The 17,842-nt window shown below is 39.6% G+C and overlaps 1 protein-coding gene across 4 annotated transcripts in view; it reads right to left on the bottom strand.

Annotated features, from left to right (window-relative positions):
* Positions 1-5,718: 5,718 nt before the first annotated feature.
* LOC110536054 (MLX interacting protein) overlaps positions 5,719-17,842 on the bottom strand; it is a 38,356-nt gene continuing 26,232 nt past the window's right edge. For all 4 annotated transcript variants that reach the window (XM_036935894.1, XM_036935896.1, XM_036935895.1 and 1 more), the window contains exons 8-17: positions 15,700-15,794; positions 14,941-15,544; positions 14,437-14,543; positions 14,254-14,326; positions 13,846-13,970; positions 13,566-13,673; positions 12,884-13,011; positions 11,796-11,919; positions 9,239-9,368; positions 5,719-8,418 (exon numbers count right to left, since the gene is read on the bottom strand). In XM_036935894.1, the coding sequence (XP_036791789.1) occupies positions 8,297-8,418; positions 9,239-9,368; positions 11,796-11,919; positions 12,884-13,011; positions 13,566-13,673; positions 13,846-13,970; positions 14,254-14,326; positions 14,437-14,543; positions 14,941-15,544; positions 15,700-15,794 (1,616 nt within the window). In that variant the 3' untranslated portion in view covers positions 5,719-8,296. The remainder of the gene's footprint in view (positions 8,419-9,238; positions 9,369-11,795; positions 11,920-12,883; positions 13,012-13,565; positions 13,674-13,845; positions 13,971-14,253; positions 14,327-14,436; positions 14,544-14,940; positions 15,545-15,699; positions 15,795-17,842) is intronic.

The raw sequence follows: 17,842 nt of genomic DNA, 5'->3' as shown, positions 1-17,842 counted from the left end.
TTCTGTAGTTGCGAATCAGAGCTGCACAACGGTCAGGAAGAATTTTGGACCATTCCTCTTTACAAAACTGTTTCAGTTCAGCAATATTATTGGGATGTCTGGTGTGAACTGCTCGAGGTCATGCCACTGCATCTCAAATCGGGTTGAGGTCAGGACTCTGACTGGGCCACTCCAGAAAGCGAATTTTCTTCTGTTGAAGCCATTTTGTTGTTGATTTACTTCTGTGTTTTGGGTCGTTGTCCTGTTGCATCACCCAACTTCTGTTGAGCTTCAATTGGTGGACAGATAGCCTTACATTCTCATGCGAAAGATCTTGATAAACTTGGGAATTCATTTCTCCGTCGATGATAGCAAGCTGTCCAGGCCCTGAAGCAGCAAAGCAGCCCCAAACCATGATGCTCCCTCCACCATACTTTACAGTTGGGGTGAGGTTTTGATGTTGGTGTGCTGTGCCTTTTTTTCTCCGCACATAGTTTTGTGTGTTACTACGAAACAGCTCAACTTTAGTTTAATCTGCCCACAGAATATTTTGCCAGTAACCCTGTCGAACATCCAGGTGCTCTTTAGGTTTGCCATAATAAGTTTTCAACCGTTTTGTTGACTCAATACATTTCAGCTTTTCACTTTCATTTCATTTCATTTCTAAAAACATCATTCCACTTTGACATTATGGGGTATTGTGTGTAGATCAGTCACACAAAACATTTTAATTTGATCCATTTTAAATTCAGGCTGTAACACAACAAAATGTGGAAAAAGTCACTGTATGTGCTCTGTATGTGTTCCGTGTTAATGTTCAGGTTAATCACCTTAACTTGTGACTAATGGGGGATTTAAACCGTGAAACCGTTAAACAAAATGTGCAAGATTACATCTCACATTACACTTTTTCTGTGAGTGGTTTTATTCTAAAATGCCTTCTATTTCTCATATTCTAGTGGACATGGATGCAATGCATTATTTGCAATGCATGCAAAGTTATTCCTATTCAACCATGCTCATTGGTTTGATCACCTGATTCATCAACATCATATTTGCAGTGATCATGGAGGAAAGTAGTAACCTTGTGACACCTTCCACTTGCAAACCAAAGTCTGCTAGTAAACACTACGCTGCGGTAGGAAAAATGACTACAAGATTGCTTAGTAGATTATGGGATTGATTCCATGTAGGTATATTTCCATGTTTGAAATAGATATTAGTCTCATTAATTCAAAAACTGTCAGACATCACTAGACAAGCACTCATTAACACATCTTCAGAAACTTGTGCCATGCATCTCACTCGAGGTAAGACACTTTAACACCACAGTCACTTACATAATATAGTTGCCGCAAACAAAATGTTTATTTTTCATATTTTTTATACAAAGAATAAAAACTAACTAATCTAAGAGAGTATTCATGGGCAATTCATAGACTTTACAAAATGTCTCTAAAATTCTGATTTGGTAGGATATGTGGAAGTGGATTCAGATTTTTTTGAAATCATTAAAATGGACAAGCCATGCAAAGAGTGGCATCAAATGTTCACCCGTTTGTAGTAGTCAGTCAAATCTATTCCAAAAAGGAATGCATTAGGATTTTCATAGTTATTTGATTTACCTCATTGTTGAACAGGTATCTTTCTATGTGAGTTTTGTTTAGGACTACCAATATCTTTCATTGCAACATTGTTGATCGTCAGCACTGCCTCAAGACCAATGGGCCAAAATCACCTGAAAAAAGCTGCAAAATCCAAAACTCTGAACTGGCTTGCATCTCAAACACAACACCTGCTTAAAGAATATGTAAGTAGTGGACATCAAATGTTATTTGTCACATGCGCTGAATACAACCTTACCGTGAAATGCTTACTTACAAGCCCTTAACCAACAATGCAGTTCAATAAATATGAACTATGGACATGGTTATTATATTGTGTAAAAGTGAAATAATGGAAAGAGCTTAGTATAATAATATTTGGTAAAATGATTAAACAAGAAAGAAAACATAAGCTCTGAAAAAGAAAGACTGTAAAATGGTGCTTAAATCCAAAATGTATCTTCTCATTAGGTTAACAACAATTTCCAGGGAGAAGACCCACAACTAAATTTGACCATTACAGACATCATTCTGCCTGTGACGAGTGTCTCTGCCGCTAGATCCTCCTGTGCCATCGATGGATACCTTAGACAACTGAAACAAATGATTCGGCGAGATGATTTGACTGGAGACTCAGAGAGATTCATATCTCAGACTGAAGTCATCAGGAGCCAGTTCATAGCAGCCATGGATAATCAAAACTGTGTGAAACTAGATCTGGAGAAGCCAGGGGACAGTTCATACAAAAGGAAATTAATGGGTTACAAAATCCTTGATAACGTCTACAAGTGGCTGAAGGGATACTAGCAAAACACAACAAGCGTCCTTAGACTGGTCTTGTTCTTTGGAGGATAAATGATAAACTTGATATATTTATTTATTCATTTCAATCTATTTATTAATTAATATATGTATTACTTTTTCACTTGTTTACATAGCATATTTATTTATTTGTTCATGAACCTATAGTAAATGATGCTGTTCATTTGACCTCCCTGCACTCTGTTCAAAAAGGTCCAGTTAAGTGCACAGGGGAGCAGCGTCTGCATAAGGTTTTCCCCAAAGTTTTTTATTCAAACTCATTTTAAAACCCATAGTCCATTTGTTCACAAACCATTTGACTGTCATGCTGCTCTTGCATGTTGTGTGCAAAATAAATACATTTTATTTTATTCAAAGGAAAGGCCATATGTGTTCCCAATTTAATAATTTTGTATCTGAAGGATTGAATTACTTAAAGGAAAAAAGCAATATAGATAGCCATAGGTTTTCACATTTAGAAAAATGAAATATGATCAACTTAAGCAAGAAACAGATTGACTAGGGTAGGCCGTCATTGTAAATAAGAATTTGTTCTTAACTGACTTGCCTAGTTAAATAAAAAGGTTAAATAAAAAATGTAAATAGGCTAGAAGAAGTTCAAAAACTTATTAGCACAATGTGATCCAGATATGACTGTGAAGCCAAGGGTTGGTTTGGGGTTGTTTAGGGTTATAATGTTGAATAAGTAGTATGGCTTCATACTGTCCAGGACATTCCAGACGAAAAGGCATAGTTTGAATTCTGAACATACCAGTTCTACTGGTTGTGAAAACTGGAACCACATTAGTGAAATATTGCAAAATAGTCCTGTATATGCCAGAATAATTGCACAATAGTTTGTATACTCAAGTACCAGCAACAATGTGAATATCTCGTTCCATACCTTCCAGTCTATTTAATGGGAATATATTATTTTAATTTATTAATACATACATTTATTTGCATTTCCTCAATTTGCATTCTGGGATGTGAATTAGGTTTATTCACAGTACTTTAAGGGTATAGTCCTTCCATTGACATACTTCCTAGACTTGTGACGTGCCGTCGGGAATGTTCTTGGGGACCTTCAATGCTGCAAAATGATGGAGGCCACTGTGTTCTTGGTGACCTTCAATGCTGCAGACATTTTGTGGTACCCTTCCCCAGATTTGTGCCTCAACACAATCCTGCCTCGGAGCTCTATGGACAATAATTGGTTTTTGCCCTGATATGCACTGTCAACTGTGGGACCTTATTTACAGTAGACAGGTGCCTTTCCAAATCATATCCAATTAATTGAATCTGCCACAGGTGGTCTCAAATCAATTTGTAGAAATATCTCAAGGATGATCAATGGAAACAGGATGGACCTGAGCACAATTTTGAGTCTCATAGCAAAGGATCTGAACACTTATGTAAATAAAGGTATTTATGTTTGTTATTTTTAATAAATGTGCAAACATTTCTAAAAAACATTTTTTGCTTTGTCATTATGGGGTATTGTGTGTAGACTGCTGAGGATTATTTTTTTTTTTAAATCCATTTTAGAATAAGGCTGTAATGTAACAAAATGTGGAAAAAAATCAAGGGGTCTGAACTCTCTCCGAAGGCACTGTATATATTCCATAAACAATCACTCAACCTTTGCACTTGAAATGATTCACAATCACTGATATTTCTCCACAGGGTCATATTTATTAAATCTGTGTGTGAGATTAGAGTTTTCAGAAAGCCTGTGCCAAGTATGTTATTTTTACGACTACATTTTGAATCAGGACAGCCCCGTTATCTGGTGAATAGTCAGGGAAGCCCCAACATCTGACACTCAAGTTGATCAAATTACATATCTCATTTACTCTCAAATGGGAGTAGTGATTACTCACACAATAACAAAAAAATGACAATAAAGCAATTTCAATATGCATTTTCGAAAGAAAGAGGAAAGAAAGCATATTGGATGATCTTTATCTCAACCTGCACATTTATAAGCAAAGGCCTTTGCCACTTTGACCAGATCTACACAACTATTTGACATGGGACTCTGTGGTGGTGAGAACTGAACGTTTATTTTTAACAATATGTTTTGCTTGAGAGGAATTTATATATTGGAGACACTCAGTAAAGATGTCATCTGCGGTCTCTTAGACAAAACATTGCACAATATTGTTTGATCTTATAGTGAAGATAACATGGGTGGTGTAAGTGACTATAGAATAAATATTCATGGTCTTTTAAGGACCAATAGCATTTCGATGATAAACTTACAGGTCAGATATGGGTTGTGTTGGAGACTAACTTGAGTGCCCTCTTTCAGTGTTTTACCTGTTCCTGTGCCTTACATCACAAGTAGCAGCCTTCCAATGGACACAGATGGCAACATATATGATGTTGCGTCATGGACAAAAAGAGTTGGACTACTTGGTATGTTTAGGAGCCTTTTCCTGAGTGTTAAAATGTTAATGAAACTAAAACTCTATAAAGAAAAGCAAACAACATTAGCACTGATTAACTGTAAATCAATGATGATTATATGGACACTGTAGAGCCTTTTAACAGTAGAAAATGACTTTCATTTCTCTTTCATATTCCACTAGAACCAGCCCGGGATTCTTCCCCCCCATACTGGGCCCAACCAGGTAGGATGGATCCAGGAGCCGAAGATGAACGAGAAGATCACCGGAAAACATCTTTCTGCCTTTCTTTGTTATATGAGTGAAGCTGCCAAACTGAACATGGAAAAGAGGGTGATCAATGGACTCAATGAGGCTTGTCAACATATCAAAGACCTGAAATCCTGGATGTGCAACCACCAAGACTGCCAAGAAGTGTGCCAACTCCCTTTTGATGTGAACGACCACCACGAAACTCTTATGTTTGTAAAGAGGCTTCTCACCCTCTACACACAATGGTTGATTAAAGGAACAGAGTAATATTCAATATGCCTACTTGAAGTCTAGCTTTATTAATAATTCATATTTATTTATGACATTTATTTATTCATCAGTGTACTGGTCAGTGTCTTATCAATTGAACACTCTTATTTGGTTCCGGGTCACATTGAAAATACTGTTTTTTTTGTCAAAGAACTGGCTGTATCATTATGTTATCATTTGTGTCATACAAGAATGTTACCAATTGTTGGAAATGCCATGTATTGTACCTGATACACATTAAGTAACATGCAAAAAAATACTATGTTCCATTCATTAAAAATGTTTCCGGAAATTGTACCGTTTGACATACTTCCTAGACTTGTGATGTGCCGTCGGGAACGTAAGAAAGTAGGATATTAAGGTTACCCAAAACACAGTACACAAGAAAAACACAAACCATGTAGGAAAAAAAACTATTTTCTTTACTACAAGAAAGAAAATATTTACAACACTAACTTCTCAGAGGGAACAAACAGACAAGGACTCCCAAAAAGTAATCTCATAAATGAAATATTCCTTAGACAAAATTGATAATACTTGTTTTATAACTTAAACCATGTCATGATTCTTGACAGAGGAATATTTCCCACATAGTAACTGCTTTGCAAACAAAACAAAATAAGTTTAAATCATGACATCCATCTGCTCTTGCCCTTTGAGTATTTGCATAGCTCCAATTCCCTTAGAATGGAACAGAAATAAAACGTTTGATCTGAATGACGTTAGATGAATGTTAGCTGTGATTAGCCCTAATGCTGTCTGATTAGGACAATAATTTACATGTGGGGCTCAGAATCTTGATCTGTAACAATAATATAGTCCCCAGTCATCGGATAAAGGGGACTCCACTCGTAGAGTAGCAAAGGGTGCAAAAATTAAGTGATCACAGTTAAGACATGTACTAAGGCCTCTCAAAAAGCACACTATAAAACCCCCATAAAATATACATTCATGAAATAAACAACCAATGCTGCTAGATTTGACATCATTCAAAGTAAACTGTTGTTGTGCATCAAGTAATAAATACAGAAAAATCATTAGACTTCCTGAGGAGAGTTAACACAAAATGTGCTAAGACATATAACAAACAAAAAAATAAGACAAAATATCACACTGCAACAGTAATACAGTATCCATGCATGTACCGTTCTGGGGTGCATTTCTCATAAAGGAGTAGTCTCAAGACAGATGGGATGCCTCCCACAATGTGACAACGTAGGTTGGTGTTTCCAAGACTAATAAAGGAGAGGGGTGTAAAATGTATGTTCCTATATTAATTTCAACATGGCCTATAAAAGTTGCATCTTTGACAAATAAGATCTGAACTAGGAGAGACATGCATCTTTGAAAGGCTAGCATAACGGCGTCATTAGCATGACTTGATTATGAGAAACAAATATAGAACATACATACGCTATGTAACCTGTATGCTTATGGCTGACGCTTGTCTTCAGCTTAATGTATCCTAAATGTGTTTGTTTGGTTAAAGGGTACAGCATAAACACTCACCAGCGCCTCCCTTACCGGAACAAGAAGAAAATAGCAACATTCACCACATAATGTTTGAATGCTCCTATAACACAACGGTTCTTTGTTTAATTGACTGAATGGATGGTAGGCTGCAGCGTATGATGTTAAATGTACAGTGAGTGTAGTGTGCCCCCCAAGTGCTTCGCATTTGGTCTTCGGACCACTCAGGGTCCATTCCGTAAAACTGCATTTTCCTTAAGTGAAAGGTGAATACTATTCCATGGATAACCCTTGGCTTAACATTATCTGAGGATATTAGACTTCTGGTATGATTCAGTACAACCCCCCAAGAAAAGGGTAGAATACCCAGGACGTATGTCCACAAAGGACTGGGACACCCTCCCTCCCACCAGATGCATATGAGCTGAATGATGAGAATGAAAGACCAGTAGCAAATAGTTACTGTTGAAGAATTTCATGGTACTCAAAGCATGCTGCCAATCAATGCTAAGCTTTTGGTTTGTTTTCTAGGCTTTTTGATGGCAAGCTCAGTGTATCCACACTCATCGTCATACAACAGAGTAAACAACAGAACCAACTGAATCTCACTCAACTTCTTCAAGAGATATTTCCCTTTTAAGACAGTTCATAGGCCATCTTATACCTTAAATAATTTAAGAGCTGAATAAAAACAAAAAGATAAAACAAAAATGAGCAAGTATGCTAAATGGTTGAAGCGCCATGTTATTTGTCTGCTGAAGTGAGCCTGAAAACATGCAGGTAGTTCCCCTGTCAGCAGTGTTGAAGGTTACATTAACAAAAGAGCAACAAGGGCAGCAGGTCGCCTAGCGGTTCAAGCTCTGGGCCAGTAACTGAAAGGTTGCTAGATCGAGTTCCTGAGCCAACAAGGTGAAAAAAATCTGAGCAAGGCACGTAATCCTAATTGCTCCAGGGTCGCCTTTTACAATGGCTTGACATGGCCATGACCCCACTCTCAGAGGGTGTCCCAGGGGGAGTTGGGATATGCAAAAAACAATTCAAATTCACACATGCGTATAATACACACTTGTACATGTGTGAAATAGGACAAATATAAGCACCCACATTATTGCTGTGTTCAAAAGATGCTGTAAAGTTGTTCTATAGGTTGTGTGTATCAATCCTCCAAAGTAATGCACCGAGCCTGGGTTGTTGACAGCAAAGCTCAGTCGATGTGTAGGAATGATAGGTCAGTGAGCTGGATAAGGTCACGCACAAAAAGACCCTAAACATCATGTCCTGTTCTGAATGGTAATGGATAGGGTGGAAGACAGAGTAACCTCTTTGGATTACCTTTAAGGCAAACTAGTGCTGGTGCTTTTCCATACAATTGTTTCAAGGTGTTTTTCAATCTGGGGAGGTTAGAGGAGTTTGTGGTAGGGGCCCTCAGTGGAGGGCTCTACTAGAGAGTACTATGACCATGCCCTCTATCTGAACCCTTCGTCCGCTTCCTCTCTCCTGAGGGTGCGGCTAGGAGTCTGCAGAGTGCCTGTGGGTGTTGGTGACAGCCTGGGTGGCTTCCTCAGGCAGCAGGTTAGGGTCAGTAAGGACAGATGTGCTCGTGCTGAGCTGCCGGAGAGTGCTTAGGACCACTGGACAACAGAAAGACAAATCAACTATACATTCATCAGAGTTGACATTTTGTGTGACAACAAGTTACACAAAACAATGTCAAATTTTTAATTTCTCTCTCCATAAAATGATGTATGAAACAATCATGAATGAATGAATCGTGAAGTGATGAGTGAGAAAGTTAGAGGCATAAATATCATACCCCTCCACAGAAGGTCATGTGCTAGCTGTCTAATCTGTGTTTTATAAAATGTGCAATAAGCATAACAATATGCATTTATATGAGGAATGAAACAAAGATGAAGACAAGGAGCTAGCATGCCTCAGTAGGGCTTCAGATTGTGCAGCTGACTCTTCAGGATCCTACTTCCTGCAGCATGCTAATCAGACAGTAGTAATATAACCTAGTGAACTGAACGGTCTCCAGCGAAGATAATCGCTGACGTCAACATCCCTCCCTCATATCATGAGATCGCTCCTCTTTGAGTGCAGGAGACAAATGTTGGCCAAGACACTGAATGTGTTCTTTCTTGTAAATAAATGACAGGAAAAGATTGTGGGTGATAGAGGTTGACAGATCATGACACACCATGACACCAAACTTTCCTTAGAAAGCAATGGGGGTGGCATAAACTTTTATACATTCTAAAGAAGGAAGTATAGCATAACGTCACACATGCAATCTAACACCTACAGAAAGACAGTCATTCAAGTAAAAATTATAGTGAAATGCCAATGGAATCATTAGCCTCACTCTCCTACTTTGACACAGCTACCATTTAATTGAAAACAACGTGTGTGTGTGAGAGAGGTTTGGGGTGCTGCGTGGGGTTTACTTACTGGGCCTCAGCACAGGCAGGGAGCAGTGACAGTCCAGCCATTGCAGTGTGGTCTCGCACAGCTCCCCTTTGCTTGTGGTGGAGACCGTCCCATTGAAGGACTCAAACAGGGGCTTAATGATGATGCTGAACTAAGGATGGTGGGTCAAGGGTCAAATACACTATTGAGAAAACAGATCTGAATTTGCATCCTATTCCTTTCTCTCACTGACAATCAAGACAGATATACTCAGATGGCTCATGGAACAACAGTCCTTCAGTTAGGTCCAAAAGTATTTGGATAGTGACATGTTCTTGTTGTTGTTTTGCTCTGTACTCCAGCACTTTGGATTTGAAATTATACAATGACTATGGAGGTTAAAGTGCAGACTATCAACTTAAATTTGAGGGTATTTTCATTCATATCGGAAATTGTAGCACTAGATATAAAATGCTAACCTCCCCTGTTATTAGTAATGGTGAGAGGTTATTAGCATGTCTTGGGGGTATGATCTTTGTGCCTCAAACTTAGTCACTCATCATTATTCACAATTCATTCAGGATAATCCATAATAATGGTAGCAATCACAAGTGTTCAGAAACTAGGGCCTTCCGAGTGGCGCAGCGGTCTAGGGCACTGCATTGACTCCAAAATGACATCTTATTTACAATTGGTTTCTATTGGGCGAAAATAATCTGAAACACAACCAAAACAAAGTACAAATGCATCCAAAAAGTTTATCAAGCTTGATGTAGTCATTGTGTGGTAGGATAATGGGATCAAATACTACACTTTTGACTATGTTAATACATACAGAGCATTCGGAAAGTATTCAGACCCCTTGACTTTCTCCACATTTGGTTAATGTTACAGCCTTAAATCTCTAAAAACGTATTAAATAGTTTTTGACCCTCAATCTAAACACAATACACTATAATTACAAAGCAAAAACAGGTCTAGACATTTTTGCAAATGTATATTTAAAAACAAATGAAATATAATATTTACATAAGTATTCAGACCCTTTACTCAGCACTTTGTTGAATCACCTTTGGCAGCAATTACAGCCTCGAGTCCTCTTGGGTATGACGCTACAAGCTTGGCACACCTGTATTTGGGGAGTTTCTCCCATTCTTCTCAAGCTCTGTCAGGTTGGATGGGGAGCGTCGCTGCACAGCTATTTCCAGGTCTCTCCAGAGATGTTCGATCGGGTTCAAGTCCGGGCTCTGGCTGGGCCACTCAAGGACATTGAGACTTGTCCCATAGCCACTCCTGCATTGTCTTGGCTGTGTGCTTAGTGCCGTTGTCCTGCTGGAAGATAAACCTTCGCCCCAGTCGGAGGTCCTGAGCGCTCTGGATCAGGTTATCATCAAGGATCTCTCTGTACTTTGCTCAGTTCATCTTTCCCTCAATCCTGACTAGCCTCCCAGTCCCTGCTGCTGAAAATCATCCCCACAGCATGATGCTGCCACCACCATGCATCACCGTAGGGATGGCACTCGGTGTCCTCCAGGCGCGACACTTGGCATTCAAGCCAGTGTTCAATCTTTGTTTCATCAGATCAGAGAATCTTGTTTCTCATGGTCTGAGTCTTTAAGTGCATTTTGGCAAACTCCAAGCGGGCTGTCATGTGCCTTTTACTGAGGAGTGGCTTCCGTCTGGACACTCTACCATAAAGGCCTGATTAGTGGATGGCTACAGAGATGGTTGTCCTTCTGGAAGGTTCTCCCATCTCCACAGAGGATCTCTAGAGCTCTGTCAGCATGATCATCGGGTTCTTGGTCACCTCCCTGACCAAGGCCCTTCTCCCCTGATTGTTCAGCTCTAGGAAGAGTCTTTGTGGTTCCAAACTTCTTCCATTCAAGAATGGAGTCCACTGTGTTCTTGGGGATCTTCAATGCTGCAGAAAGTTTTCAGTACCCTTCCCCAGTTCTGTGCCTCGACACAATCCTGTCTTAGAGCTCTACGGACAATTCCTTAAACTTCATGGCTTTATTTTTGCTCTGACATGCACTGTCAACTGTGGGACCTTATATAGACAGGTGTGTGCCTTTCCGAATCATGTCCAATCAATTGAATTTACCATAGGTGGACTCCAATCAAGTTGTAGAAACAGGATGCACCGGAGCTAAATTTCAAGTCTCATAGCAAAGGGTCTGAATAATTATGTAAATAATGTATTTGTCTTTTATTTTAATAGATTTGCAAAAATGTCTAAAAACCTGTTTTAGCTTTGTCATTATGGGGTATTGTGTGTAGATTGGATGAGGATTTGTATTTATTTAAACAATTTTAGAATAAGTCTGTAACGTAACAAATGTGGAAAAAGTAAAGGGGTCTGAATACTTTTCGAAGGCACTGTACGCTACACTCATAACCTTTCACAAGTCTGAAAGCTGACGTTAGGGTGCTTTCCAACAGTCAAACGGTGGCTCTTCTTTGCTGATATAAAGCATCTTATCTAGCCATCTGATCTAAATAAAATGAACAAGCATAATATTAAAAGTAGCCTGATTGAATCTTATATTATTATGACAAAAGTTAATGTTCAATGTCAAGGATAAGGGTAAAAGGATACAATCCAAAACTTCCAGTTCTGAAGTGTGCGGCTCTTCACATACTCATCAAACTTCTCCCGCATGTGGTCGAAGCGGTGGCGTGTGATAGGCACTCCAGTAGCAGGCAGCTGCTCCTGACACACACTGTGGCACAGCAATAATGTACAGATCAGATTACTATGTAATGTATACTGACACATGGTATCATCACATATGGTAGGGTGTACACCCACTCTGCACAGATGCACTTTGATTAAATTTTACTTCCTTATGTTATAAAATACATTTTACAGAGACAAAAAGTATTATTCATGTTCTGAATAATTCAGTGGGGTCTTTAGCATATCATTAACAGTATATCCAAAAAGTCTGATTTTGCAACCTAATACATCCAAAAACAAACCATGACCTCTTGACAAAGCTGTGCAGGTTTCTCTGAACAACGTGAGGATTTTACATTTTGTGGCCGTTCTTCAACGTTGTTTCCACAGGTCGAAAAAAAGCTAAATTAGCATTGACACGATCCAAAGACTTTGAAAATAAATTTAAAAAACTTGGTTTACGTTCAGTGCTCCGTTGACATTTCACAAAGACACGCTTGTTTTGTGAGAAATCTTCGAGAAATAACAGGAATTTAGAATAAATATGAAAAGCTTATACTAAAATATGAAAATACGACGTCAAAATCAATATCCATTTTTCCTCTATATTGTTTTATGTCCTGCAGATTCGAGAAGAAAGATGAGCTCAATGGGAAAGTAGCTTGCCAGGTAACCAGTAGGTTTAATTCATGCATGCGATGCAATTTTCTAAATTTTTTACCACTATTTTTCTCTGGCCTCCATTAATGTATTCACCCTAATTCTGGCCACCCTGCAAGGGTACACACTCCAATAACTTTTGAATGGATTACAATAAGAGACATGGGGCTTGGACCATTGGTTTTCTTAGAGGACTACATATACAATTAACATATTTTTCCCATTGGTCAAAAGATGCGTTTTTGATTGGACACCGTACATGTGACTGTGTACCAATAATGAAAATGTTTCATGAACTCATCTCCTCAGAGGAGAGTAATAACAGATAACAGTGAGGCAGTACGTACTTTATGGAGGCATTGATCTCCTCAATCTCCTCCCGTAGCCTCTTGGTCTCTTCCTGCATTTGCTGCCTCTCCTGCTGCAGCTTCGCAATGTAGTCAACGGTCTTCTGCAGCGTGCCAGCATTACTGATCTGGTATTAAACACAACAAGAATGGGTGGCGATATTGGGAAGGTCATGTAGAAATAGAAATAGAAATAAATATATATATATATAAATATATAGATATATATATATATATATATATAATATATATATAAATATATATAAATATAAATATAAATATATATATATATAGAAATATAAATATATATATATATATAAATATATATATAAATATATATATAAATATATCTAAATATATATAAATAAATATATATATATAAATATATCTAAATATAAATATATATAAATCTATATATATATATAAATCTATATATATATAAATATATATAAAGATATATATAAATAAATAAATAAATATATATTGTTGGAACATTCAACAGTGTGATGGTATCCATCTTTCTTTCATGACTTTACTATTTGTACCCGGCACCTGAAAATAACAGGATGTGCATATACAATGCTTCTGAACTGAACTTTAAATAAAAGCCATCTTAAGCTAGATTTGGAAGATATGAGTATGATGACTCAGAAGACAGATGACAGAGAGATAATTGCTTTACATTGGACTGGGACTTGAGAGTGGGAACCAGGCTGCTCAGTGTTTTGAAGCCAATGTTGATGTTAAAGCGCCTCTTCTGTTCAGCAGTGATGTGGGTCACCCTACGGCTCTGGAACAGATAGGGAGGAGAGACAAGTATCATCACAATGATCAGTGTCCACAACGCTTCTACAGCAGGCACCCTCAGCACCGGACCTGCTTGAATAAGCTGAAATTATACAAAGAGACAGAGACAGAGACAGACAGACAGAGAAGCAGGCAGGCATGTGGGATGATGATACCTGGTTGGACTCGTTCTTAGAGAGGGCTGTGCTGCTGCTGCTGCTGCTGCTGAGGGGAGACTTAGGACTGGAGACCTGCTCTGACCCACACGGTGACCCCTGACCTGAGGCACGCTCCTCATGCCCTGGGAGAGACAGATGATCCAGAGTTGCCAAAAACCATTAAAGACTGCTACACCAGTGAGCACCAACTCACAAAGACAAATCAATAATGTTATGGAAAGCAGAAGTGCTCTAAACATTCCAAAACAATGTGTATGAATGTGTTACCATGCCACATCCTGTATGTATATGTAAAGTTATTAGATCGATAACTTAGGTTAGACAGGAGGAACGTACCCTCTGACACTTGACTGAGGTTAGTGTACATACAACAGAAAAAGTAAGGGCTTGGCGTATGTCACTCACCAGTACAGTCCTCTTTATTGATAATGAGCTGGGGCGACTTCGGAGTCTGTGGAAGGATATGAAATCCAGGAGCCTGAGAGAGAGGGATGGGAAGAAATAAAACAAATTAAATGAAAACAAACTAACATAAAACTGGATTCAGTGTAAAGTAAGACAGGCCCTTCAGAGCAGACACGGTCTTACCCTTGATAGGCTTGAGGAGGCGATGACCACGCCAGTTGAGGGAACCACGTCTGCTTTCAGGGGAGTTGGAGTAACAATCACTGCACTGGTATGCCCTGGGAAGGGGGCTGAGACAGCAAAATATTTGACATTACAACCATCACAGAATAAATGCTGATTTTCTCTCATTTATTTCATCTCTAATATTGAGCTTGGATGTCATCGATGATCTTTGCTAGGATCATTTGGGCTCAATTGCTTGCAAATATTGACTAGGTTTCATTCAGTTTTTCATTACAATAGTGACTGACTATAAAAATGACAAACAGTATTGCCACCTTGTGGTGTGATCACAATATGAGATCGCTCTCTAGTGAAGCAGTAATCCCCCACTTCATTAAATGGTAATGTTTTGGGAGTAGCACCTGCTAGGCATGCATTAAACCAATATTACATTCAATATTATAATCAATACAACATTCTCATCCATCAATAATGAAATAGTTTGGGATGTGATTAACTCACTTGTTAGGATGAGGTGAGATGAGGGGATGGGGTTGGCAGGAACTATCCTTTGCACATGGCATGTCTTTTTGCTGGAGCAAGAAGGCTGGATGGGTCTGGGCAGGGCGAAAGTCTGGGCGTGTTGGAGGGGTATGGCAGGTGAGGGTGCCAGGGGCTGGAGGGGGGGTGGTGGTGGAGCCCGGGTTAAGGAGCTAAGCTCAGAACCCTGACTGAAGGTGGTGGCAGCCTCACTGGGTGTAACAATGGAGGAGGCGGTGTGTGTGATGACAGATGGGGGTGGGGAACCGTCCAGGCTTGTAGCATCGTCCAGGGGTGGGGGGGCTACTGATGTTGCTGTGACAGCACCTTGGCAGGGCTGGGTGTGTGGCAGTGTGGGGGGGGCTGAGGGTTGCATGAGGGAGGAGCCTCCAGCCTGACCACTGGGGGGCACTGGCGCAGTGAATAGAGGCATGTAGTTCTGTACATAGGAGGAACCTTCATCGGTCCCACTGGTTTGATTGGCCATGAGGGAGGAGATAGGCAGGGGGGCTGGGGAGACGAGTCTGTGGTCATGACTGATGGACGGTAGGTCAGCTGAGAGGTGCATGGAAGAGAGAAGCTGGCCCTGTCAAGTCACAAGGACAGGAGAAAAGAAAGCACATTTATAATGTTATCAGTTAGTCAAATTATGTGAAAACATCTAAGAATAAAGGCAGGAGTGTGTTAGGTCTGGGGGTATGTTAGGGCTGAGGTTCACAGTGACTGGGTCTAGGGTTTTACCTGGGATTGAGAGCTGCTGCTGGGTAGAGGAGTGACGGATGAGGCAGTGAGGGAAGCAGGGGGGAAGATGGGCTGACGGAGGCTGTGAAATAAGTCTGGGAGAAGTTTCTAAGTTAGTTAAAATTAGTATAACATCCACTCCACCAACATAAGTGTTAGGATATGCCACCTGCTGTATTACAGTCAACTGCATGGGACTAAGAGGTTAGGCAGACTTCACACAATGATTTGGAGCACAACTCAGTACATGAATGATTTTTGTGTTTTTTCGTCACAAAATCGGTGACCTATGGCGCTTGCAACGCAGATTTTCTCTGCTCAAATTTTGAGAGGGAACGTATTTTTCCTTCCGTCACGGTGCGGGCACTGTTGTGTAGATAGGGAGGCTGTATTTTACCAGCAAACTTGCTTGGTTGAAACATTTATTTTGGTCCTCTTTCTCTTCTGGCACAATGTTGTTTCACAAAAGAATGTACTCTACATTATAAATGTAAACTAATGTAAAAAAAATAAGCAACAGTATCTAACCAATTGGCGAAAATGTGCACATTTTCCCACCTGTGGTGTTTTTCCACCAAACAGACTTATTGCAGATAAAAATCAGTGTGTGATGAAAATGATATTTTTTGCTTACGTTTTCATGTATCGAATAAAACTAAAAAGGTTCAATGTGTTTCCATCACATTTCAACTCTACTGTTAAATTGCAAATGTTCCTACTCTGGTCTTGGCACGTGTGCTCTAGCCAACAGCTCACAGATACAGTGCAGGTAGGCTAGTCTACATGATGAGATTATTATGGATAAGAGTCAGAATATTTGTATTTGTCAAACGCCAGTCAAGCATCGATCATCATGTCACCAGAATAAGACCTTCTGTATTTATTAGAAAAGAGCATCAAGTTCATCACTGTGCACTTTCACCACCCTGTGAAGTTCATTATAACTTCTTTCATCTGTAGCCTAATAAACTGCTTGGTTTGAGTCATAGGACCACAAACCATATCATTGCGTGACTCCAAGTTTATTTCAATATGATGGTTATCATATCAATATTTACGCTTAAGCCACCTAAGGCCGATGTCCGCGCCACCGAGGAAATGTAATTAGCATAATACAAAAATCCCTGTAAAAATCAGTCAGTTTAAGCTAGAGATATGTTATTTTTTATTTTTTTACATGGGATGTGACTCATTCCAACGCATCCGCCTATGTCGCACTTCCGCATCAGCAGTGAAAGGTGACAGAGCTAGAGCTGTGAGACATCCCGAAGATCCGTCTTCTCACAAAATCGGCTATAGTGATCGAACGGTTTGGCCTATAAACTATGAACCCCCTGTGGAAAGATGAGAAGCTCACGAACACGATCGTATTCTCCGTTTTTCTCTACAACCTCCACAAGAGTCTTGGGACTCGTCTGAAGTAGGTACAGCTGATTTGTCAACTTCTGTCTGTAGCATCCAAACAGTATGGGTTAAACACTGTGCAAAGATGGGACTCTCACAAACATGTACATGCCAGTTGTCTCGCTCTAGGATGCCCACAGGCCTCGAAAGACTCGTCTGAAGGTCCCGCGGTAACAGGTTAATAAAAAAAAATAAAAATGGAAGTACACATATATGTACACACATACATATTGTCAATCAGTGTTGCTTCCTAAGTGGACAGTTTGATTTCACAGAAGTGTGATTGACTTGGAGTTACATTGTGTTGTTTACAGTGCCTTGCGAAAGTATTCGGCCCCCTTGAACTTTGCGACCTTTTGCCACATTTCAGGCTTCAAACAAAGATATAAAACTGTATTTTTTTGTGAAGAATCAACAACAAGTGGGACACAATCATGAAGTGGAACGACATTTATTGGATATTTCAAACTTTTTTAACAAATCAAAAACTGAAAAATTGGGCGTGCAAAATTATTCAGCCCCCTTAAGTTAATACTTTGTAGCGCCACCTTTTGCTGTGATTACAGCTGTAAGTCGCTTGGGGTATGTCTCTATCAGTTTTGCACATCGAGAGACTGACATTTTTTCCCATTCCTCCTTGCAAAACAGCTCGAGCTCAGTGAGGTTGGATGGAGAGCATTTGTGAACAGCAGTTTTCAGTTCTTTCCACAGATTCTCGATTGGATTCAGGTCTGGACTT

This window comes from Oncorhynchus mykiss, chromosome 11 (assembly GCF_013265735.2).
Source record: "Oncorhynchus mykiss isolate Arlee chromosome 11, USDA_OmykA_1.1, whole genome shotgun sequence".
NCBI classification, from domain to species: domain Eukaryota; kingdom Metazoa; phylum Chordata; class Actinopteri; order Salmoniformes; family Salmonidae; genus Oncorhynchus; species Oncorhynchus mykiss.
Note: the sequence above shows the minus strand (reverse complement) of the source record. Positions and strands in the feature narration are given on the sequence as shown.